General features: G+C 42.9%; 1 protein-coding gene across 5 annotated transcripts in view; it reads left to right on the top strand.

Moving 5' to 3' along the window:
* LOC112214854 (glucosidase 2 subunit beta) overlaps positions 1-27,062 on the top strand; it is a 278,290-nt gene that overhangs the window by 85,172 nt on the left and 166,056 nt on the right. For all 5 annotated transcript variants that reach the window (XM_042298486.1, XM_042298485.1, XM_042298488.1 and 2 more), the window contains exon 10: positions 15,462-15,531. In XM_042298486.1, coding sequence (XP_042154420.1) covers positions 15,462-15,531 — 70 coding nt within the window. The remainder of the gene's footprint in view (positions 1-15,461; positions 15,532-27,062) is intronic.

Below are 27,062 nucleotides of genomic sequence, written 5' to 3'. Positions count from 1 at the left end.
GGGGGCTTAAAAGGGTGGAGTTAAATTCCATTGGGGGGCTTAAAAGGGTGGAGTTAAATGCCATGGGGGGGGCTTAAAAGGGTGGAGTTCAATGCCATTTGGGGGGGGCTTAAAAGGGTGGAGTTAAACCCCATGGCTTAAAGGGGGGCTTACAATGTATGAACATTTAATGGACCCCCTGCCGCTCCCCTCTTCGCCCCTCTTGGATGAAAGCCTAAGTAGACCTGACACGGTGCATTTGGATAACTCTCCATCGCACCACCGGTTTTTCCCGTCCCCCCCTTTTTTATATTTTTAGGAAAGACAACTTAGGTGAATATTTCATGGGGTACATTGCCTCAGTTACACTCGGCCGAGCGGTGAGCGTGGCACGCAATGACTCCCTGACAGGCAGATATGCCAGCATCCACAGGGAGACAGCATCCACAGATAGACCAGAATCGAAACGGAGTCAGCATCTACAGTACAAGGAGACGGTATCCACAAGAAGTCCACATCTGCAGTACAAGGAGACAGTATCCACAAGGAGACGGTATCCACAAGGAGTCCACATCTGCAGTACAAGGAGACGGTATCCACAAGGAGACGGCACCCACAATGAGACAGCACCCACATGGAGACCCATCCACAAGGAGACAGCACCCACAATGAGACAGCACCCACATGGAGACTCATTCACAAGGAGACAGCACCCACAATGAGACAGCACCCACATGGAGACCCACCCACAATGAGACAGCACCCACATGGAGACTCATTCACAAGGAGACAGCACCCACAATGAGACAGCACCCACATGGAGACCCATCCACAAGGAGACAGACAGCACCCACAATGAGACAGCACCCACATGGAGACCCATCCACAAGGAGACAGCACCCACAATGAGACAGCACCCACATGGAGACCCATCCACAAGGAGACAGCACCCACATGGAGACCCATCCACAAGGAGTCAGCACCCACAATGAGACAGCACCCACATGGAGACCCATCCACAAGGAGACAGCACCCACAATGAGACAGCACCCACATGGAGACCCATCCACAAGGAGACAGCACCCACATGGAGACCCATCCACAAGGAGTCAGCACCCACATGGAGACCCATCCACAAGGAGACCGCACCCACATGGAGACCCATCCACAAGGAGACAGCACCCACATGGAGACCCATCCACAAGGAGACAGCACGCACATGGAGACCCATCCACAAGGAGACAGCACCCGCATGGAGACCCATCCACAAGGAGACAGCACCCACATGGAGACCCATCCACAAGGAGACAGCACCCACATGGAGACCCATCCACAAGGAGACAGCACCCACATGGAGACCCATCCACAAGGAGACAGCACCCACATGGAGACCCATCCACAAGGAGACAGCAAGCACATGGAGACCCATCCACAAGGAGACAGCACCCACATGGAGACCCATCCACAAGGAGACAGCACCCACATGGAGACCCATCCACAAGGAGACAGCTTTCCATGCGTCCGTCTGTCCTCCCACAGTTCTTCCCTCCGTTCATCCCACTGTTCCTCATCCTCCTTTAATATCTTGAATACTGGGAGACAGGCAGTCACTGGCAGGTTCTGGCTGACACGTTAGCAGGAATTTGAGCTAAAAGACACTCTGGAACACAGTACACATTCCTCCCTCTTCCTTCCCCTCTTCCTCCCTCTTCCTCCTCATCCATCTTTCATCTGCTGCTAAAGATCAGTCCCTTCATTATAACACAGTTGTTGAACCATAGGAACAGTTTTATGGGTTTACCATGTCTCACAGCCTCATATAGACTCCCTGTATGAGGGACAGTGTTATGGGTTTACCATGTCTCACAGCCTCATATAGACTCCCTGTATTAGGGACAGTTTTATGGGTTTACCATGTCTCACAGCCTCATATAGACTCCCTGTAGGAGGGACAGTTTTATGGGTTTACCATGTCTCACAGCCTCATATAGACTCCCTGTATTAGGGACAGTGTTATGGGTTTACCATGTCTCACAGCCTCATATAGACTCCCTGTATGAGGGACAGTTTTATGGGTTTACCATGTCTCACAGCCTCATATAGACTCCCTGTATTAGGGACAGTTTTATGGGTTTACCATGTCTCACAGCCTCATATAGACGCCCTGTATGAGGGACAGTTTTATGGGTTTTACCATGTCTCACAGCCTCATATAGACTCCCTGTATGAGGGACAGTTTTATGGGTTTACCATGTCTCACAGCCTCATATAGACTCCCTGTATTAGGGACAGTTTTATGGGTTTACCATGTCTCACAGCCTCATATAGACGCCCTGTATGAGGGACAGTTTTATGGGTTTTACCATGTCTCACAGCCTCATATAGACTCCTGTATGAGGGACAGTTTTATGGGTTTACCATGTCTCACAGCCTCATATAGACTCCCTGTATTAGGGACAGTTTTATGGGTTTACCATGTCTCACAGCCTCATATAGACTCCCTGTATGAGGGACAGTTTTATGGGTCTACCATGTCTCACAGCCTCATATAGACTCCCTGTATGAGACACAGTTTTATGGGTCTGCCATGTCTCACAGCCTCATATAGACTCCCTGTATGAGGGACAGTTTTATGGGTTTACCATGTCTCACAGCCTCATATAGACTCCCTGTATGAGGGACAGTTTTATGGGTTTACCATGTCTCACAGCCTCATATAGACTACCTGTGTGAGAGTGCTAAAGCGTAGGTGTTGACGCACTCGCCCCGTTAACCACAAGGTTGCTGGTTCAAACCCTGCTTCAGCTATTCCCCCTGTATGTGGGATATGAATCAAAGGTCAGTCCAGAGGCCGACGTTATCTGTTAGCATTTCAATACAATGGGGGGAGGGGATCCCCTGATAATATCAGTACGGCTCACCAGGATGCCATGTGCTGGGTTAGATATACAGCGACGTCAGCAATTCTTTGTTGTAGGTAATTCTATTCTCTCGGGGTGGCAGGGTAGCCTAGTGGTTAGAGCATTGGACTAGTAACTGGAAGGTTGCAAGTTCAAAACCCCTGAGCTGACAAGGTACAAATCTGTCGCTCTGCCCCTGAACAGGCAGTTAACCCACTGTCCCTAGACCGTCATTGAAAATAAGAATTTGTTCTTAACTGACTTGCCTGGTTAGATAAAGGTAAAATAAAAATTCTGTTTTATGCTTCTTTAGAAACTGGACGATGTTGGGGAGTTTGAAGTGTAGTTCGGTGCTTGACCTGACCAGCAGGAAATGGTTTCTGGGTACCCAGCTGGACCAATTTCACTTTCTCGCAGAATCAAATATTGCAGTTGAGGCGAACTATCACGTTTTTTGGTAGTACCGAGTACTTCGTGTTTCTCAGAGAATCTCCATTGAAAATCCTGTTTAGTCTAAGATTAGGTTTAATCTGTGACTGGGGGAAACTGCCCCGTAATGTCTGTTTCTGGTTTGAACAGTACCTATGGATGTTAAAAGGGATCTTAAATGTATTTTTTTGACACCTCTACCCGATTACTCTCTTCCTCCCTGCACATCTTTCTTACAGTGTATAAACAATACAATAAAACCCTCATCATCATCACCCTTCTTGTTTTCTGAATGTCTAACTCTACCCGAACACCGGAAAGCCATCCTCTCAATTTCATAGTTCTCCGGTGCAGGCTCCAATGATCCTGGGGCGGCAGGGTAGCCTAGTGGTTAGAGCGTTGGACTAGTAACCGGAAGGTTGCAAGTTCAAACCCCCGAGCTGACAAGGTACAAATCTGTCGTTCTGCCCCTGAACAGGGAGTTAACCCACTGTTCCTAGGCCGTCATTGAAAATAAGAATTTGTTCTTAACTGACTTGCCTGGTTAAATAAAGGTAAAATAAAAAACCTCCTTTGCCATTAGTGAAGGGCACACTTCATTTCCTCAAATTTTGATGTGAAACGGTGACTCACCCCACCACTCGTCCTGACCCCGACGGCGCTATACCGCACGTTTACCGGCGTTTTGTTGGTGGCTGGTGTCCTCCTTCCTCCTCCTTGTTCTCCTCATCGGTGTCTTTGCTGCTCAACTTCCGTTTTGACATTGTTAGTCCTGCCGAGCAACAGAGTGGTGTCATGGTGACACAGGGGGTTCTGTTCCACTGCTATGACGACACGTTTGATGTGGAAGTGGCAGCCATTGTCTACCATGTGTTCTCTCTCTATCACTCTCTAGCACTCTCTCTCTCTTTCTCTATATCACTCTCTCTTTCTCTCACTCTCTCTCTCTCTTTCTCTATATCACTCTCTCTTTCTCTCACTCTCTCTCTCTTTCTCTCACTAGCACTCTCTCTCTCTCTTTCTCTATATCACTCTCTCTTTCTCTCTCTCTCTCTCTTTCTCTATATCACTCTCTCTTTCTCTCACTCTCTCTCTCTCTTTCTCTATATCTTTCTCTCACTCTCTCTTTCTCTCTCTTTCTCTCACTAGCACTCTCTCTCACTCTTTCTCTATATCACTCTCTCTTTCTCTCACTCTCTCTCTCTTTCTCTATCACTCTCACTTTCTCTCACTATATCACTCTCTCTTTCTCTCACTCTCTCTCTTTCTCTCTCTTTCTCTCACTCTAGCACTCTCTCTCACTCTTTCTTTCTCTCAATCACTCTTTCTCTATATCACTCTCTTTCTCTATCACTCTCTCTCTTTCTCTATCACACTCTCTCTTTCTCTCACTATATCACTCTCTCTTTCTCTCACTCTCTCTCTTTCTCTATCACTCTCTCTTTCTCTCACTATCACTCTCTCTTTCTCTCACTCTCTCTCTTTCTCTCTCTCTTTCTCTATCACGCTCTCTCTCTTTCTCTATCACTCTTTCTATCACTCTCTCTTTCTCTCACTATATCACTCTCTTTCTCTCAATCACTCTTTCTCTATATCACTCTCTTTCTCTCACTCTATCACTCTCTCTCTCTTTTTCTTTTCTCTCTCTTTCTCTTCTCTCTCTCTTTCTCTCACTCTATCACTCTCTTTCTCTTTCTCTCACTCTATCACTCTCTCTTTCTCTTCTCTCTCTCTTTCTCTCTCTTTCTCTATCACTCTCTCTCTTTCTCTCTCTTTCTCTCACTCTATCACTCTCTCTTTCTCTCACTCTATCACTCTGTCACTCTCTCTCTTTCTCTCTCTTTCTCTCTCTCTCTCTTTCTCTATCACTCTCTATCACTCCCTCTCTTTCTCTTCTCTCTCTCTTTCTCTTCTCTCTCTCTTTCTCTATCACTCTCTATCACTCTCTCTCTCACTCTATCACTCTCTCTTTCTCTCTCTTTCTCTCACTCTATCACTCACTCTCTTTCTCTTCTCTCTCTCTTTCTCTCTCTTTCTCTCACTCTTTCTCTCACTCTATCACTCTCTCTTTCTCTCTTTCTCTCACTCTATCACTCTCTCTCTTTCTCTCACTCTATCACTCACTCTCTTTCTCTTCTCTCTCTCTTTCTCTCTCTTTCTCTCACTCTTTCTGTCACTCTATTACTCTCTCTTTCTCTCTTTCTCTCACTCTATCACTCTCTCTCTTTCTCTCTCTTTTTCTTCTCTCTCTCTTTCTCTCTCTTTCTCTATCACTCTCTCTTTTTCTCACTATCACTCTCTCTCTTTTTCTATCACTCTCTCTCTTTCTCTTCTCTCTCTTTCTCTCACTCTATCACTCTCTCTCTCTTTCTCTCTCTTTTTCTTCTGTCACTCTCTTTCTTCTCTCTCTCTCTGTTTGTGACCGTGTGCTTTGGGGGGAGACTATCATCAGGTGGGATCATTCCCCCCCCCCCATCCCAGCATGCACATGCTAGTATACACACACTCACTTTCCCTCTTTGAGCAATAATTTATTTGTTTTTCTGACTGTCTTTTGGGAACTTTCTGATAACTTAGGAATGGCTCTGTTCTGTTTTTTAACACGATAGGTTTCTGTGTGTTACTCCAATTACTCACCACTTCGAGTGTCAGTATTTACACACAGTTTGAAACCAATATAATTGAAAGTTTACGCAGCCTTAATGACTGACATTAAGAAGTGACTGACTATCTTCTTCTTAAAGAAGTAAGAGCGATCTTTGGTTGACCGACTTTTTTTCCCCCTCGAGAAGCTCCACTGTGCATCACTTATAAAGACAAGATATTAATGAGTGTGTTGGCTCTCTCCTCCTAATACAATCTGCTTTCCCACAAAACCCTCCCTTCCCCAACAGCAGAGGATGCCAATGTGTGCATTTCTCCCTTCACTGTGTTTTACTTCCATTAAAAAAAATCTAATCAATTAAGAACAGGGTATATAAATCAACCTCCATGCCCATCACTCTGTACCTTCGGGACAGAAGGACATTGCTGAAACTGCTGCTCTTGTTGTTTCACACACGCACACACACACACACACACACACACACACACACACACACACACACACACACACCATTTTTAAAGGCATACAATACTGTATCTCACTTGAAGTGAGTAGTAGAAATTAGGTGTAATTTTCTTTCAAATTTAATTATGTTAGCTGTTTACAGTTTTCACATCATATGTTCCCTTCACATTGGTGCTTTCATAGTTCATATTTATTAGGATCCCCAATAGCTGCTGGATACTAGTGGCAACTATTTTTATGTGTCTGTGTGCAATATGAAGGAAATTAGAAGTAGATTTGTGAGCCAATGCTAACTAGCATTAGCGCAATGACTAGAAACCGACAGGTACGGTAACGTATGCTAGTTTACTTCCTGTCATTGAGTTTAATTGCAAGAATCTCCCTTTAATGGCATAGTGTGAATGCTTTTTGTGCCATCATACTAGATAGCCTTGAATCATATATGATGGAAAACCACCAAAAACCTAAAAAAAAAACAACCAACAAAAAAACAGCTTACTTTCACTTTGATCGTTAAGAAATATATACTGTTAAGCAGCGCTCACGTGCTACTACTGGGTGAATCACACAGCGAGTGACGACCTGATGTGGTTGTGGAAACAACTTTTAAAAGTTAAGAGCACAGCATAGCATTTAGGAACATGTAGCCTATGAGGGACCGAAATATATTCTAGGCTAGCTACTTCTCAAGCACATGTTGTGCTCTAGAAACGAATATGTAACCCTGTAAATACATGTATTTATTATAAAAAGATAAAATGTCATCGAGATTACAAAGTCATTTGTGGACTATTAAGTTGCTACATTGTGTAAAAGCACTATTTCCTGTTGAGATGCGTTACATAGAAAATTGTACACTGTCTCTTTAAGAACATCAAGTTTGTGAGCGACAACATGCAGGAGACCAGTCATCCATTCATTGCCATGAACATGGATCTCCCGAAGAAGCTATCCCTTTTCCTTTCTTTCCAGCCTAGTCTCATAGACAAGACGTAAAATAGTAAGTTTCAATCCGAGATACTTAAATTAGTATGATATGTTACGTTTGTATGATTACATAAGACATGCAAAAAACGGAAGTAGGGTGGTTGGTCGGAGTGGGCGCATTTAACTTTTCAACTACTTACTACTTTTTAGCTACTTTGCAACTTCTTAGCACGTTAGCTAACCCTAACATGAACCATTATAGCTAACCCTTACCCTAACCCTAACCATTATAGCTAACCCTTCCCCTAACCCTAACATGAACCATTATAGCTAACCCTTTCCCTAACCCTAACCCTAACCATTATAGCTAACCCCTACCCTAACCCTAACCTTATCCCGTATAGCTAACCTTTCCCCTAACCCTAACCTTAACCATTATAGCTAACCCCTACCCTAACCTTAACCATTATAGCTAACCCCTAACCTAACCCTAACCTTAACCATTATAGCTAACCCCTAACCTAACCCTAACCTTAACCATTATAGCTAACCCTTCCCCTAACCCTAACCTTATCAATTATAGCTAACCCCTACCCTAACCCTAACCTTAACCATTATAGCTAACCCTTCCCCTAACCCTAACCTTAACCATTATAGCTAACCCTAACCCTAACCTGAACCATTATAGCTAACCCCTACCCTAACCTTAACCATTATAGCTAACCCCTACCCTAATCTTAACCATTATAGCTAATCCCTACCCTAACCTTAACCATTATAGCTTACCCTAACCCTAACCATTATAGCTTACCCTAACCCTAACCATTATAGCTAACCCCTACCCTAACCCTAACCATTATAGCTAACCCCTACCCTAACCCTAACCTTATCCCTTATAGCTAACCCTTCCACTAACCCTAACCTTATCAATTATAGCTAACCCTTACCCTAACCATTATAGCTAACCCCTACCCTAACCCTAACCTTATCCCTTATAGCTAACCCTAACCCTAACCTTATCCCTTATAGCTAACCTTTCCCCTAACCCTTTAACTTTACTCGCTAGTGCTAGTGCGCGATGGGACAAGGACATCCCTGCCGACCAAACCCTCCCCTAACCCGGTACGACACTGGGTTAACTGTGCGCCGCCCCCATGGGTAAATGATCATATTTATTTGTACCACTCGTGACTAACAAACCTACATGCCAAGTATAGACCCTATTATTGTGTTCCGTGCAGGTTATTGAGAACTTTATCTTTTCGTGTTTCCTCAGTAGGTTTCTTCAAGGAGAATGCCCCCACTTCTATATCAAAGATAGTTAAAAAAACAAACACTGGAGTACATAATATAGTAATACTATAGTATTTATATAGTAAACTGTAAATACGAGTGTATAGTATTTTAATATTTTGTCAAAAACACTATAGTGAATACTACAGTAAAATCCACAAAAAACTGTTTGTAACTATACAGAATATCTGGTATTTAGAGATCCTCATTCTGTTAGATCCCCAGAAGATCTACATTACACTAACATATCCATCACAACAGTTCTCTCGCCAACCTCACTGACCTGTAACCAAAGAGCCCGGATGCCCTGAGACCTGAAATCACTACCCCATTACAATGGAACAGCTCGTCAGAACGGCAAGAACAACAGAGGACGAGGAGAACGAGGAGTAGGATGCACTACTGGCCTACTGCTGAGGGAATTCAGTACATCTCGCTTACAAGAGGAGGCCTATGTCACTCACAGTTGGCTGTCAGAAATATAGGTCTGCCAAAAAAGGAAAAACAAGACGTGGGGATTTATTTAAAGATATATATATATATATATATTTTTTTACATAATTTGATATTCTCAGTTGAATTTGGACCTCAGTCAGTGCATGCGGGCAGCTATTTAAATTGCACCAGTTCCCTTTTATGTAAATGTTGATAGCCCTCAACCCCCACCAAGCTTTTAGCCATCTATTTTGTTAAGGGCTGTATCTATAAGAGAAGTCTCTCAAGTCGGTGCTGTGGGTAGGGAACCAAATGAAGTCTGTTTGATAATAATAAACTGGGAATTATCTGCTTGTCAATTAATTAATGGTTTCTAGTTTATGTTTCCATTTCATTTACCGCTGCCTGACCTTCTCTCGGTTGACACATACCCCCAGTGCCCCATTGCATTTCCAAACAATAAAATACACTGGCAGTCTGGGAAGAGACAGACCCTTCAATGTCCCTACTGTAGTTTATAGTTCCCTACTGTAGTTTATAATCCCCTACTGTAGTTTATAGTTCCCTACTGTAGTTTATAGTCCCCTACTGTAGTTTATAGTCCCTACTGTAGTTTATAGTTCCTTACTGTAGTTTATAGTCCCCTACTGTAGTTTATAGTCCTTACTGTAGTTTATAGTCCCCTACTGTAGTTTATAGTTCCCTACTGTAGTTTATAGTCCCTACTGTAGTTTATAGTCCCCTACTGTAGTTTATAGTTCCCTACTGTAGTTTATAGTTCCCTACTGTAGTTTATAGTTCCCTACTGTAGTTTATAGTTCCCTACTGTAGTTTATAGTCCCCTACTGTAGTTTATAGTTCCCTACTGTAGTTTATAGTCCCTACTGTAGTTTATAGTCCCCTACTGTAGTTTATAGTCCCCTACTGTAGTTTATAGTTCCCTACTGTAATTTATAAACCCCTACTGTAGTTTATAGTTCCCTACTGTAGTTTATAGTCCCCTACTGTAGTTTATAGTTCCTTACTGTAGTTTATAGACCCCTACTGTAGTTTATAGTTCCCTACTGTAGTTTATAGTCCCCTACTGTAGTTTATAGTTCCCTACTGTAGTTTATAGTCCCTTACTGTAGTTTATAGTTCCTTATTGTAGTTTATAGTTCCCCTACTGTAGTTTATAGTCCCCTACTGTAGTTTATAGTCCCCTACTGTAGTTTATAGTCCCCTACTGTAGTTTATAGTTCCCTACTGTAGTTTATAGTCCCCTACTGTAGTTTATAGTCCCCTACTGTAGTTTATAGTTCCTTACTGTAGTTTATAGTTCCCTACTGTAGTTTATAGTCCCCTACTGTAGTTTATAGTCCCCTACTGTAGTTTATAGTTCCTTACTGTAGTTTATAGTCCCCTACTGTTGTTTATAGTTCCTTACTGTAATTTATAAACCCCTACTGTAGTTTATAGTTCCCTACTGTAGTTTATAGTCCCCTACTGTAGTTTATAGTTCCTTACTGTAGTTTATAGACCCCTACTGTAGTTTATAGTTCCCTACTGTAGTTTATAGTCCCCTACTGTAGTTTATAGTTCCCTACTGTAGTTTATAGTCCCTTACTGTAGTTTATATTTCCTTACTGTAGTTTATAGTCCCTACTGTAGTTTATAGTTCCCTACTGTAGTTTATAGTTCTTTACTGTAATTTATAATCCCCTACTGTAGTTTATAGTTCCTTACTGTAGTTTATAGTCCCCTACTGTAGTTTATAGTTCCCTACTGTAGTTTATAGTCCCCTACTGTAGTTTATAGTTCCTTACTGTAGTTTATAGTTCCTTACTGTAGTTTATAGTCCCTACTGTAGTTTATAGTCCCTACTGTAGTTTATAGTCCCTACTGTAGTTTATAGTCCCTACTGTAGTTTCTAGTCCCCTACTGTAGTTTCTAGTTCCTTACTGTAGTTTATAGTCCCCTACTGTAGTTTATAGTCCTTAATGTAGTTTATAGTCCTTAATGTAGTTTATAGTTCCTTACTGTAGTTTATAGTCCTTAATGTAGTTTATAGTCCCTACTGTAGTTTATAGTCCCTACTGTAGTTTATAGTCCCTACTGTAGTTTATAGTTCCCTACTGTAGTTTATAGTTCCCTACTGTAGTTTATAGTCCCCCTACTGTACTTTATAGTTCCTTACTGTAGTTTATAGTCCCCTACTGTAGTTTATAGTTTCCTACTGTAGTTTATAGTCCCCTACTGTAGTTTATAGTTCCTTACTGTAGTTTATAATCCCCTACTGTAGTTTATAGTTCCTTATTGTAGTTTATAGTTCCCTACTGTAGTTTATAGTCCCCTACTGTAGTTTATAGTCCCCTACTGTAGTTTATAGTCCCCTACTTTATAGTCCCCTACTGTAGTTTATAGTCCCCTACTGTAGTTTATAGTTCCTTACTGTAGTTTATAGTTCCCTACTGTAGTTTATAGTCCCCTACTGTAGTTTATAGTCCCCTACTGTAGTTTATAGTTCCTTACTGTAGTTTATAGTCCCCTACTGTTGTTTATATTTCCTTACTGTAGTTTATAATCCCCTACTGTAGTTTATAGTTCCTTATTGTAGTTTATAGTTCCCTACTGTAGTTTATAGTCCCCTACTGTAGTTTATAGTCCCCTACTGTAGTTTATAGTCCCCTACTGTAGTTTATAGTTCCCTACTGTAGTGTAGTCCCCTACTGTAGTTTATAGTCCCCTACTGTAGTTTATAGTTCCTTACTGTAGTTTATAGTTCCCTACTGTAGTTTATAGTCCCCTACTGTAGTTTATAGTCCCCTACTGTAGTTTATAGTTCCTTACTGTAGTTTATAGTCCCCTACTGTTGTTTATAGTTCCTTACTGTAGTTTATAGTCCCCTACTGTAGTTTATAGTTCCTTACTGTAGTTTATAGTCCCCTACTGTAGTTTATAGTCCCTACTGTAGTTTATAGTTCCCTACTGTAGTTTATAGTTCTTTACTGTAATTTATAATCCCCTACTGTAGTTTATAGTTCCTTACTGTAGTTTATAGTCCCCTACTGTAGTTTATAGTTCCCTACTGTAGTTTATAGTCCCCTACTGTAGTTTATAGTTCCTTACTGTAGTTTATAGTTCCTTACTGTAGTTTATAGTCCCTACTGTAGTTTATAGTCCCTACTGTAGTTTATAGTCCCTACTGTAGTTTCTAGTCCCGTACTGTAGTTTCTAGTCCCCTACTGTAGTTTCTAGTCCCTTACTGTAGTTTATAGTCCCCTACTGTAGTTTATATTCCTTAATGTAGTTTATAGTCCTTAATGTAGTTTATAGTTCCTTACTGTAGTTTATAGTCCTTAATGTAGTTTATAGTCCCTACTGTAGTTTATAGTCCCTACTGTAGTTTATAGTCCCTACTGTAGTTTATAGTTCCCTACTGTAGTTTATAGTCCCTACTGTAGTTTATAGCCCCTACTGTAGTTTCTAGTCCCCTACTGTAGTTTATAGTCCCCTACTGTAGTTTATAGTCCCTACTGTAGTTTATAGTCCCCTACTGTAGTTTATAGTTCCTTACTGTAGTTTATAATCCCCTACTGTAGTTTATAGTTCCTTATTGTAGTTTATAGTTCCCTACTGTAGTTTATAGTCCCCTACTGTAGTTTATAGTCCCCTACTGTAGTTTATAGTCCCCTACTTTATAGTCCCCTACTGTAGTTTATAGTCCCCTACTGTAGTTTATAGTTCCTTACTGTAGTTTATAGTTCCCTACTGTAGTTTATAGTCCCCTACTGTAGTTTATAGTCCCCTACTGTAGTTTATAGTTCCTTACTGTAGTTTATAGTCCCCTACTGTTGTTTATAGTTCCTTACTGTAGTTTATAGTCCCCTACTGTAGTTTATAGTTCCTTACTGTAGTTTATAGTCCCCTACTGTAGTTTATAGTTCCTTACTGTAGTTTATAGACCCCTACTGAAGTTTATAGTTCCCTACTGTAGTTTATATTCCCTACTGCAGTTTATAGTTCCCTACTGTAGTTTATAGTCCCTTACTGTAGTTTATATTTCCTTACTGTAGTTTATAGTCCCTACTGTAGTTTATAGTTCCCTACTGTAGTTTATAGTTCTTTACTGTAATTTATAATCCCCTACTGTAGTTTATAGTTCCTTACTGTAGTTTATAGTCCCCTACTGTAGTTTATAGTTCCCTACTGTAGTTTATAGTCCCCTACTGTAGTTTATAGTTCCTTACTGTAGTTTATAGTTCCTTACTGTAGTTTATAGTCCCTACTGTAGTTTATAGTCCTTAATGTAGTTTATAGTCCCTACTGTAGTTTATAGTCCCTACTGTAGTTTCTAGTCCCCTACTGTAGTTTCTAGTCCCCTACTGTAGTTTATAGTCCTTAATGTAGTTTATAGTCCTTAATGTAGTTTATAGTTCCTTACTGTAGTTTATAGTCCTTAATGTAGTTTATAGTCCCTACTGTAGTTTATAGTCCCTACTGTAGTTTATAGTCCCTACTGTAGTTTATAGTTCCCTACTGTAGTTTATAGTCCCTACTGTAGTTTATAGTCCTTACTGTAGTTTATAGTCCTTAATGTAGTTTATAGTCCCTACTGTAGTTTATAGTTCCCTACTGTAGTTTATAGTCCCTACTGTAGTTTATAGTTCCTTACTGTAGTTTATAGTCCTTAATGTAGTTTATAGTTCCCTACTGTAGTTTATAGTCCCTACTGTAGTTTATAGTCCTTAATGTAGTTTATAGTCCCTACTGTAGTTTCTAGTCCCCTACTGTAGTTTCTAGTCCCCTACTGTAGTTTCTAGTCCCCTACTGTAGTTTCTAGTCCCCTACTGTAGTTTATAGTCCCCTACTGTAGTTTATAGTCCCTACTGTAGTTTATAGTTCCTTACTGTAGTTTATAGTCCTTAATGTAGTTTATAGTTCCCTACTGTAGTTTATAGTCCCCTACTGTAGTTTATAGTTCCTTACTGTAGTTTATAGTCCCTACTGTAGTTTATAGTCCCTACTGTAGTTTATAGTCCCCTACTGTAGTTTATAGTTCCTTACTGTAGTTTATAGTCCCTACTGTAGTTTATAGTCCCTACTGTAGTTTATAGTCTCTACTGTAGTTTATAGTCCCCTACTGTAGTTTATAGTCCCCTACTGTAGTTTATAGTTCCTTACTGTAGTTTATAGTCCCTACTGTAGTTTCTAGTCCCTACTGTAGTTTATAGTCCTTACTGTAGTTTATAGTCCCTACTGTAGTTTATAGTCCCTACTGTAGTTTCTAGTCCCCTACTGTAGTTTATATTTCAGCCACTATTGTATTTTCATGTACTGGTTAATTTCAGTAATTATGTCTGGTTCGACTCGTTTTACGTTTCTTTTGAGTTTAAGTCGTCGCCACAAGTGCTTGAACCATAGTCATGAAGGTAGTTGGACAATCTTTGTACTGAACGTGTGATAGGTGAATGAAATTGACTCAGACTGTTTCTCCAAGTGTGACAACAAAGACAAAGCTTGTGGTCAAAATTCGGGGGGCCCTTCTTTTTGAAGAGGATGTGCTCTTTAGTGTTACAATACAATTTATTTGTTTTTTATTTGACAACATTAATTTGTCAATGACACAAACATAAAACCATAACGATTAAAACTGCACCTTTTTTTAATACAATGATAATATTGTTCTTTGCTGAATTCCACATCATGTTCAATCTTTTAAAATTAAAAAATAAATAAACGTTTGAGTCATTTCCCCCCTCTGTCTCAAGAGCCCTGTGTTTCTGTCAGCAGTGTCCTTGTGATCCTTAACAGGTGTTTAGTCTCCTCAGAGAAAGTGACCCACAATCCATCTGACAATGTCTCTCATTGAAAGGGCTAGAAAAGTCACTGGCTCTCAGTGGTAGGAAGACAACACCATCACATACTCAGACCAGACCTATATTCCATGGTCCCTGGTGTAGACATGCCATATTTAGTCTAGTTAAGCATCAATGGTGCTCCACAAAAAAAAACAAATGCTCTTTCAACTGCACATATTTAATATCACAACAGTATCATTTTGTTGGGGGGGGCCTGTAAGCATCAACAAAATAAACTCTCTTTAAAGACCCCCCAATTGAAGGTTGAATTTGATTTGACACATTTTCCAAATAAACACTTGCTTCAAACATGGTACGACAAATTGTATCACCCCCCTCCCCATGCGGCCAAAACAGCCACAGAACCCAGGCATGGCGTTTTGTGTCTGACTGTCTATTGAGAGACACCACGCAGAGACTCACAGCTATGTAGCTGCAACAAACCAAGGCCCATGTCACTTCAACCCCCTGTCACACACACCCTGCTTTATAGATGAATGCAGGAGATACCCAAGGTCCTTTCAGAATACACTGCATATCTTTCACCTTGTTCTCTCTCCCCTCTCTCCTTCCATTACGTGTCCGTAGATCAAAGGGAGACGTGGTGTGCCAGGCAGTCTGGCAGATGAAGACCCCAACATCAAGGCCGCCGTGAGCGGTAAGTCAGTACGCCTCGCCTCCCCTCTCCACCATTGCCAAAACCCCCTCCATCCTCCACGTCATTCCAAACCATCATGTTCCACAGATCGGCATCAGATCTAGGATGACTAATCCTGTGTGTGTGTGTGTGTGTGTGTGTGTGTATTCAGAATTAAATTGCCATTTGAAAGACATGTACTGTATGTGATGGAGTGGCCATATATTACATATCTATACTGGTCATCCTCCTGAACCCAGATCAGATACTCATCATGTCTGTCTGTCTTTCTCCTTCTGTCTGTCTTCCTCTGTCCGCCTGTCTGTCTGTCTGTCTGTCTGTCTGTCTGTCTGTCTGTCTGTCTGTCTGTCTGTCTGTCTGTCTGTCTGTCTGTCTGTCTGTCTGTCTGTCTGTCTGTCTGTCTGTCTGTCTATCTGTCTGTCTATCTGTCTGTCTATCTGTCTGTCTATCTGTCTGTCTGTCTTTCTCTGTCTGTCTGTCTGTCTGTCTCTCTCCTTCCATCTATCTTTCTCTGTCTGTCTGTTGCTCAGATCTTGTACTGTGCACATTGACCATTTGGTGTTGGCGCAAAAAGCATGGAAATACAGTATAAGATGTTCCTCTGGGCTAGTTCTCTACAGCACACATAGACATGGAAATACAGTATAAGATGGTCCTCTGGCTAGTTCTCTACAGCACACATAGACATGGAAATACAGTATAAGATGGTCCTCTGGCTAGTTCTCTACAGCACACATAGACATGGAAATACAGTATAAGATGTTCCTCTGGGCTAGTTCTCTACAGCACACATAGACATGGAAATACAGTATAAGATGGTCCTCTGGCTAGTTCTCTACAGCACACATAGACATGGAAATACAGTATAAGATGGTCCTCTGGCTAGTTCTCTACAGCACACATAGACATGGAAATACAGTATAAGATGGTCCTCTGGCTAGTTCTCTACAGCACACATAGACATGGAAATACAGTATAAGATGGTCCTCTGGCTAGTTCTCTACAGCACACATAGACATGGAAATACAGTATAAGATGGTCCTCTGGCTAGTTCTCTGCAATAGATAGTCAGTTACCCTACAATAGATAGTCAGTTACCCTACAGTACACAGTCAGTTACCCTACAGTAGATAGTCAGTTACTCTACAGTACACAGTCAGTTACCCTACAGTAGATAGTCAGTTACCCTACAGTACACAGTCAGTTACCCTACAGTAGATAGTCAGTTACCCTACAGTCAGTTACCCTACAGTACATATAGTCAGTTACCCTACAGTAGATAGCCAGTTACCCTACAGTAGATAGTCAGTTACCCTACAGTACATATAGTCAGTTACCCTACAGTAGATAGTCAGTTACCCTACAGTACACAGTCAGTTACCCTACAGTAGATAGTCAGTTACCCTACAGTCAGTTACCCTACAGTACATATAGTCAGTTACCCTACAGTAGATAGCCAGTTACCCTACAGTAGATAGTCAGTTACCCTACAGTAGATAGTCAGTTACCCTACAGTACATATAGTCAGTTACCCTACAGTAGATAGCCAGTTAGCCTACAGTACATATAGTCAGTTACCCTACAGTAGATAGCCAGTTACCCTACAGTAGATAGTCAGTTACCCTACAGTACATATAGTCAGTTACCCTACAGTAGATAGTCAGTTACCCTACAGTACACAGTCAGTTACCCTACAGTACACAGTCAGTTACCCTACAGTATATATAGTCAGTTACCCTACAGTAGATAGTTAGTTACCCTACAGTACACAGTCAGTTACCCTACAGTAGATAGTCAGTTACCCTACAGTAAATATAGTCGGTGACCCTACAGTACATATAGTCAGTTCTATTGGGTCCAACCGTGTGTTCTATTGGGTTCAACAGCGTGTTCTATTGGGTTCAACCGTGTGTTCTATTGGGTTCAACCGTGTGTTCTATTGGGTTCAACAGCGTGTTCTATTGGGTTCAACAGCGTGTTCTATTGGGTTCAACCGCGTGTTCTATTGGGTTCAACCGCGTGTTCTATTGGGTTCAACAGCGTGTTCTATTGGGTTCAACACACTAAAGGATACAGTGTTATTTCTAATTTGTAGATTGTCTGCTTGTGACATTGGAGTTTGGTACAATGCGTATTTTGTATATAAAAAAAAACATTGTATGGACACAAGAATGCAATGTTTACTACAATGCCTGCAGTAGCTACTCGGTCATAACTCATAACTAAATCACAACCAAGAATGCAGTTTTTTTCCTAGAGCTGCTGAAAATGAAGGCTAGCCATGTTGTGTTTTCAAGGTGATCCAGTGAGATTTACAGCATATCTGACAACCACACTGAATTAAAAAGGAGCATGCAATTTGTATAGGAGTTGGAGCCTGCGTGTGTGTGTGTGTGTGTGTGTGTGTTGGAGCCTGCGTGTGTGTGTGTGTGTGTGTGTGCACGCCCGTGTGTGTGTGTGTGTGTGTGTACGCGCCCGTGTGTGTGTGAATAAGTACACACCAAGCGCCTGTGCTCTGAAACACCAGCAACAGATAACAGATGGTCCCCCTGCATTAAAAGTGTTTTATTTCCCTACAGAAACCAGATATGTCAAAAATAAGCCTGTGCAACATTAGTCATTTGGAATATTCATGCCGGTGCCCTCTATCCGTTTTCCTCTTCACAGCCAAAATACCACCAGTCCAAATCTCCTCAGGAACTAGGTGAAAGGGAGGCAAGAGGGGGGGGGGAATCCAGTCAGCTGAAATGGGCAAAAGGTTCACATGACTATAATGGACAGACTTTGTTTCTAGTCTCTTAATTGAACATGCATGGTACACGGTTACAATGAGCAGTTCTGTAGATTATTCTACATGTTCATGGCTCGTCATGCGTCCCTCTTAACCTAAACCTCTGGACCGCCCTCCTCTGGGCTTTACTCAGCCCGGCTACTCGACCGTGGAGGACTCTTGGCAGCTCTCCAGTAGCTCTCCTCCTCTCCTCTTCTTCTCTCCAGTACCTCTCCTCCTCTCCTCTCCAGTACCTCTCCTCCTCTCCTCTCCAGTAGCTCTCCTCCTCTCCTCTTCTTCTCTCCAGTACCTCTCCTCCTCTCCTCTCCAGTACCTCTCCTCCTCTCCTCTCCAGTACCTCTCCTCCTCTCCTCTCCAGTAGCTCTCCTCCTCTCCTCTTCTTCTCTCCAGTACCTCTCCTCCTCTCCTCTCCAGTAGCTCTCCTCCTCTCCTCTCCAGTAGCTCTCCTCCTCTCCTCCTCTTCTCTCCAGTACCTCTCCTCCTCTCCTCCTCTCCTCTCCAGTACCTCTCCTCCTCTCCTCTCCAGTACCTCTCCTCCTCTCCTCTCCAGTACCTCTCCTCCTCTCCTCTCCAGTACCTCTCCTCCTCTCCTCTCCAGTACCTCTCCTCCTCTCCTCCTCTCCTCTCCAGTACCTCTCCTCCTCTTCTCTCCAGTACCTCTCCTCCTCTCCTCTCCAGTACCTCTCCTCCTCTCCTCTCCAGTACCTCTCCTCCTCTCCTCTCCAGTACCTCTCCTCCTCTCCTCCTCTCCTCTCCAGTACCTCTCCTCCTCTTCTCTCCAGTACCTCTCCTCCTCTCCTCTCCAGTACCTCTCCTCCTCTCCTCTCCAGTACCTCTCCTCCTCTCCTCCTCTCCTCTCCAGTACCTCTCCTCCTCTCCTCCTCTTCTCTCCAGTACCTCTCCTCCTCTCCTCTCCAGTAGCTCTCCTCCTCTCCTCTTCTTCTCTCCAGTACCTCTCCTCCTCTTCTCTCCAGTACCTCTCCTCCTCTCCTCTCCAGTACCTCTCCTCCTCTCCTCTCCAGTAGCTCTCCTCCTCTCCTCTTCTTCTCTCCAGTACCTCTCCTCCTCTCCTCTCCAGTACCTCTCCTCCTCTCCTCTCCATTACCTCTCCTCCTCTCCTCTCCAGTAGCTCTCCTCCTCTCCTCTTCTTCTCTCCAGTACCTCTCCTCCTCTCCTCTCCAGTACCTCTCCTCCTCTCCTCTCCAGTACCTCTCCTCCTCTCCTCTCCAGTAGCTCTCCTCCTCTCCTCTTCTTCTCTCCAGTACGTATCCTCCTCTCCTCTCCAGTAGCTCTCCTCCTCTCCTCTCCAGTAGCTCTCCTCCTCTCCTCTTCTTCTCTCCAGTAGCTCTCCTCCTCTCCTCTTCTTCTCTCCAGTAGCTCTCCTCCTCTCCTCTTCTTCTCTCCAGTACCTCTCCTCCTCTCCTCCAGTACCTCTCCTCCTCTCCTCTTCTTCTCTCCAGTAGCTCTCCTCCTCTCCTCTTCTTCTCTCCAGTACCTCTCCTCCTCTCCTCTCCAGTACCTCTCCTCCTCTCCTCTCCAGTACGTATCCTCCTCTCCTCTCCAGTACCTCTCCTCCTCTCCTCTCCAGTACCTCTCCTCCTCTCCTCTCCAGTACCTCTCCTCCTCTCCTCTCCAGTACCTCTCCTCCTCTCCTCTCCAGTACGTATCCTCCTCTCCTCTCCAGTACGTATCCTCCTCTCCTCTCCAGTACCTCTCCTCCTCTCCTCTCCAGTACGTATCCTCCTCTCCTCTCCAGTACGTATCCTCCTCTCCTCTCCAGTACCTCTCCTCCTCTCCTCTCCAGTACGTATCCTCCTCTCCTCTCCAGTACCTCTCCTCCTCTCCTCTCCAGTAGCTCTCCTCCTCTCCTCTTCTTCTCTCCAGTACCTCTCCTCCTCTCCTTCTCTCCTCTCCAGAAGCTCTCCTCCTCTCCTCCTCTCTTCTCCAATACCTCTCCTCCTCTCCTCTCATTACTACCCTTCCTCTCTCTCACCATTCCATCCTTCCTCTCTCACCTTTACTACCCTTCCTCTCTCTCACCATTCCATCCTTCCTCTCTCACCTTTACTACCCTTCTTCTCTCTCACCATTCCATCCTTCCTCTCGCACCTATCATCTTTTTTATTCTCCCTTTCTCTCTCTCTCTTTCCTTTCTCTCCTTGCTCTCCTTTTTCTCTCCTCTCTCTCTCTCTGCTGCCGTTCTTGTCCTTGGTGGCACGCCTGAGCCTGCATCATTATCAGCTCTGAATTAACCATCCGCTCAGTCGGCAGCCCAGGGCCCACTAGGGGCCTGGCACATGTTTTTCTACCCTCGGAAAAACAGGAATTCTGAGTAGCAGTTTTCTCACTCTCTCACCGGTCCCTCCTGATCAGGGTTAACGCATGGCAGCATGCATGAATGCGGTGGAAAAAACGACCGGCATCAGCGTCGCTTATCGCGCAAATGCAATATAATTTATTCGGGGGATATGCAAATCCAAAATCACTCTGCCTTGTTTACCCGAAGGGACCTGCTGATTCAGAGTGTGAAAAGAGGAGGAGAGAGTGAGTGAGGAGGAGAGAGGGAGAGCGGAACAATCGAAAACCAAACAAATCCATGTGCATGTACGGAGGCGCCCAGGCTAATTTAATTGGATTTCTTTAAGCGTCGGAAATGGAGGGTGTGAGGCTGATGTTTCTTTGCCCGTTTCAAGGCCACAAAGACAGTGTTAATTACTGAGAGGCTACATTATGGCCACAAATTGCCTTGGTTTTACTACGTTTGTCTGTTTACCACCACTCTTACGAAGACATAGCTGGGATGTTGCTAGGTCCAAAAATGTACCTGCCATATTGAATTGGATATGCCTGTAATAATCTACCATGCATAGCGATATGGAATAGACGAAACAGGGCATACTTTAGTTATCTAGTTATCAAACAGAGCAGTGCTACGACCACCATAAAATGCTAATGTACATGCAGTGTTTCTTAGGTGTCAGGGGTTAGAGTATCAAATCAAATCAAATTTATTTATATAGCCCTTCGTACATCAGCTGATATCTCAAAGTGCTGTACAGACACCCAGCCTAAAACCCCACACAGCAAGCAATGCAGATGTAGAAGCACGGTGGCTAGGAAAAACTCCCTAGAAAGGCCAGAACCTAGGAAGAAATCTAGAGAGGAACCAGGCTATGTGGGGTGGCCAGTCCTCTTCTGGCTGTGCCGGGTAGAGATTAGAAACCCAGAGAGGAACCAGGCTATGAGGGGTGGCCAGTCCTCTTCTGGCTGTGCCGGGTGGAGATTAGAAACCTAGAGAGGAACCAGGCTATGAGGGGTGGCCAGTCCTCTTCTGGCTGTGCCGGGTGGAGATTATAACAGAACATGGCCAAGATGTTCAAATGTTCATAAATGACCAGCATGGTCGAATAATAATAAGGCAGAACAGTTGAAACTGCAGTAGGATTAGATGTAATAGCATATCCTAGTTACTTGTTATAGGCACTACAAAACATGAATTACACCTATGCCGTCCAACTCTTGTCAAGTCAACTGAAAAAGAACATGAAGTCGTCAACATGACCTTTGCTAGCAGACTCAAACTGAACGAGCCCAAATTGGAATATCTTACATTAACCCCAAAGAGTACATTCTATATCCAAACTCAGCTTCTCTCCACCTTCCTCCTCCTCTTTCTTGTCCTCCTGCAGGTGATGAATCGTCTAGGAGGCTAGCCACATGTTGGGAATGCGAGATCTGTTGCCGAGCGTCCACACTAGCCAATTAGCCACCCCACAGACAAGATAAGGCCCTCCTCAGTCACTTAGATAGACCATTACACCGAGCTGTGGCAAAAGCCCCAGCGTCACTTACACGCTCACCTTGACATCTCATTGTAGCTTCCCTCCTCTCGCTTCTCTGCTCCTTTTTTCCTTGTCTACTCCAGAATGTTTATGTAATCCATTTAAACTTTGTTTGTTTATATATAAGGATCTTGACAGTTGTTACGTAATGCAAGAAAAAGGAAATAGCTGTGACCTGGATTTGGGAATATATTGGTACTAGAGGTTGTGCAGGGGTCTCCGAGACAACCGGAGAAACTGATGTCGTGATGCAATGGAATGTGTGGCGTTGTTGAGGGCTGTGACAAATCAGCTGATTGTGTTTGGGCAATATGTTTCTAGTGATTTGATGTGGACTCATTTACGCATTAGTTGGTCTGCGTTTTGAAACAATGATTGTCATCGCATCAGACGATGGAGTGTTTTGACGTTGCTAAGGAGTAGTGCCGAGGCACAGTCGACAAGAAAAGCAGATTTGTCTGCGCAAACATATTTTCTCAGTGAAAAAAAAACTATATATATATATATATGTATTTTTTTCTATTTCCAAAAGGCTAACGTTTACATGCAGTGACGTATTACAGGATGATGCTCCAGAAGTACACTGGAAAACTCCACTACATATCAGTTCTCTTGGGTACTGTTATTTGGACATCCCTACAACAGATCCAAAGATTAGACATAGATAAAGACATAGAAAAGCATAATGATTCACAATCCGTTTCTATTTCTACAATCCCTTTTCTCACCGTACTGGTCGTCACATTCAATCTCTCCTTCATCTTCTTGTGGCACTGAAACCGTCTTGTAAATTAGAGCCATTTCCTGTTTCCCTGCTGGGAGCCCAATTAGCATTGGGAGTTTTTCTGTTTTCTCAACAGAGTGCTGTGTGTTTGTATTTCAGGTTTGAGACCTACAGCTTGTGAGAATACCGCCAAAGACAACAATTATCTCCTTTCTACAAGAATCTCTAAGGCCACACAATGGTGAGCCGAAACGCAGAAAATTAATCCTTCTGAGCGAGCTCCCTCTGGATAAGTGGAAATATATATTTTAGCACTGAAAGAAGGAAACACTGACCTTATGTGTACTGCTGAGGCAAACAGGAAGGAATCCTAACATGGCCAGTCATTTTGTTCTCTGTAATAACTATTATACCTCAAGGACAAAAATGCTTTAGACAGTACAGGAAATGACTCGACTTCTGAAGGTACAATGGGGTATCGATCCATGACCTTCTGTGTGTACCTGTCCGATTGTGTTTGGTCAGCTTCGTGTGTCTTAACACTGTCCCGTGATATGCATGAATGTAGTGGATATACAGTCATTTAAGCATGTATATACAACGAGCTGTAAAATAACTAAGACGCAGTATTGCTTTAGGACTTGGACGACACTTGAGGGAACCATGCGAAAGGTCAACATTAGCATTACGTGGCACCTGACATAAATATTAAATGTATTTATAACTAACATGTGTGAGACATGTTTTTAAGGGCAATTGGAGGTTGTATTGATGGAAGTCCATTCATATTCATGGCAGGTATTGGCTCACATAATTTTTTGTATTTAACGAGGCAAGTCAGCTCAGAACAAATTCTTATTTACAATGACGTCCTTAGGAACAGTGGGTTAACGGCTTTGTTTCGGGGGCTAGAACAACAGATTTGTACCTTGTCAGCTCGGGGATTTGAACTAGCAACCTTTCGGTTACTGGCCCAACTCTCTAACCACTAGGCTACCCTGCTGGTTATATTAGCCACATTAGGTTACACCATGTAGCCGGCTTTATGATTGACAATGAATGTATGCATTTTCAGCTATCGTTGATTAAGAAAACCCTTTGCCATTTTGTTGTGCTTTTGTACTCTTGACATCTGTCTCGTTGTGCATGATGAGGTGGAGGCATTGTGACAGAGATGGTTTTCTGGCCTTCCGTGACACATTCCTCTGTATTCAGACACTCTGCGACAGTCTTGTAATGTACCAGAATAAATAGTTTCTTGGAAATCCATTTTTAGGTCCTTTATTGTAAATAATGAATGGCTGTGGTAAGTAAATTATGATGCAAGCGCTGCAGAGATTTGCACTTTTGTCTAGAAAATTCAGAACCAACCCAATCCAAACACACGCAAAGGTGCGCGCGCGCAGGCACGCACGCACGCACGCACGCACGCACGCATGCACACACACACACACACACACACACACACACACACACACACACACACACACACACACACACACACACACACACACACACACACACACCACACACCACACACACACAGAGGGAGAGAAAGCAGACATACCGACATGCACATACCGTGGATAAGCACACTACACAAATACACACATAAAAGGCTACTTTAAAAGGGCATTTGTCCACAAGATGCTATAATGTGCCTTGAAATGTTCTAAAGAAGAGGAAAGCATTGTTTAAGACAAGTTGAAAGGTTTCAAAGACTAACCATGGGTAGTGAACGCTCTGTAAAAGATGCTCATAGACAGCGAGCACACTTTTGGCACGGCTATATTTACATTTTGGACATTTAGCAGACTTAGTCAGTGCATTCAACTAAGGTAGATAAAACCGTTCCTTAATTAATCATCTATCTAGTCTGTAATAGTAAGAAAATACAAGTGCGAGTGAGTGAGGAAAGGACAACTGTAAGGTTGTATAAGAGTGTTTGAGGACACGATAATATTGCTTTAGTGAGAAATGTCATGATGGCCACAGAAATGTATAGAGGGCTTCACCGTCTAGTGGCAAGTCTCTATGCATCTCTATGTCTAACCAACACTGGTGGCTGGCGAGAAACATTTTGAATGAAAAGAAAGGAAAAATTCTGTACAGAGATTTAGCATATTAGGCATTCTAAACCCTTGTGATAGAGCAGCACAGGAAAGCAGCGCCACAGACGAAAGGAGAAACTGTCTCCCTCTGTCAGCCAATAAAACAATGTTTTATGATCTAAATGTTTTGTCAGCCAATAAAACGATGTTTTATGATCTAAATGTTTTGTTTTTTAAATTAAGGTGTCGCCGAGTATTACAAAGAGTAATAGAAGGTGTTACATTCCCTGAAAAGTAATATTGTAACAGAACACGTTATTTTTGTTGCATGTGACGCGTAATTACATTTTCTAGTAACGAATCTCAACACTCTGTATGTAGGCTCATATACAGGCCTAGTTTAGGCCTAGTTTCGTTTTAGTATGAAATCGCTATCTGCTAATCGCTATCTGCTAATCGCTATCTGCTAATCGCTATCTGTATCATGAAGTTAACACTTTCCCACTCTATTTCATTGCTATATCTGCATAGTCCCATCCTTAATCACCTAAAAATGTTCACACCGTGGGAGAACCTTACTGACCAGTTTATTTCACCTTTAGTTAACCAGGTAGGCTAGTTGTGACCTGGCCAAGATGAAGCATAGCAATTCGACACACACAACAACACAGAGTTACACATGGAATAAACAAAACATACAGTCAATAATACAGTAGAACAAAAGAAAACAAAAAGTCTATATACAGTGAGTGCAAATGAGGTAAGTTAAGGAAATACATAGGCCATGGTGGCGAAGTAATTACAATATAGCAATTAAACACTGGAATGGTAGATGTGCAAGTAGAGATACTGGGTTCAAAGGAGCAGGTGGCGAAGTAATTACAATATAGCAATTCAACACGGGAATGGTAGATGTGCAGAAGATGAATGTGCAAGTAGAGATACTGGGGTGCAAAGGAGCAAGATAAATAAATAAATACTGTATGGGGATGAGGTAGGTAGATAGATGGGCTGTATACAGGTGCAGTGATATGTGAGCTGCTCTGACAGCTGGAGCTTAAAGCTAGTGAGGGAGATATGAGTCTCCAGCTTCAGAGATTTTTGCAGTTCGTTCCAGTCATTGGCAGCAGAGAACTGGAAGGAAAGACGACCAAATGAGGAAATGACTTTCGGCGTGACCAGTGAGATGAAGCTGCTGGAGCGCGTGCTACAAGTGGGTGCTGCTATGGTGACCAGTGAGCTGAGATAAGGCGGGGCTTTACCTAGCAGAGACTTATAGATAACCTGTAGCCAGTGGGTTTGGCAACGAGTATGAAGCGAGGGCCAACCAACGAGAGCGTACAGGTCATAATGGTGGGTAGTGTATGGGGCTTTGGTGACAAAACAGATGGCACTGTGATAGACTGCATCCAGTTTGTTGAGTAGAGTGTTGGAGGCTATTTTATAGATGACATCTCCGAAGTCGAGGATCGGTAGGATGGTCAGTTTCACGAGGGTATGTTTGGCAGCATGAGTGAAGGATGCTTTGTTGCGATATAGGAAGCCAATTCTATATTTAATTTTGAGTCTGGAAGGAGAGTTTACAGTCTAACCAGACACCTAGGTATTTGTAGTTGTCCACGTATTCTAAGTCAGAGCCGTCCAGAGTAGTGATGCTGGATGGGCGAGCAGGTGCGGGCAGTGATCGGTTGATTAGCATGCATTTAGTTTTCCCTGCGTTTAAGAGCAGTTGGAGGCCACGGAAAGAGAGTTGTATAGCATTGAAGCTCGTCTGGAGGTTAGTTAACACAGTGTTCAAAGAGGGGCCAGAAGTATACAGAATGATGTCGTCTGCGTAGAGGTGTACCAGAGAATCACCAGCAGCAAGAGCAACATCATTGATGTATACAGAAAAGAGAGTCGGCCCGAGGATTGAACCCTGTGGCACCCCCATAGAGACAGCCAGAGGCCCGGACAACAGGCCCTCCGATTTGACACTCTGAACTCTATCAGAGAGTAGTTGGTAAACCAGGCGAGGCAATCATTTGAGAAACCAAGGCTGTCGAGTCTGCCAATAAGAATGTTGTAATTGACAGATTCGAAAGCCTTGGCCAGGTCGATGAATATGGCTGCACAGTATTGTC

This window comes from Oncorhynchus tshawytscha, linkage group LG15 (assembly GCF_018296145.1).
Source record: "Oncorhynchus tshawytscha isolate Ot180627B linkage group LG15, Otsh_v2.0, whole genome shotgun sequence".
NCBI lineage: Eukaryota > Metazoa > Chordata > Actinopteri > Salmoniformes > Salmonidae > Oncorhynchus > Oncorhynchus tshawytscha.
This window is presented reverse-complemented; position numbering and strand designations above follow the sequence as displayed.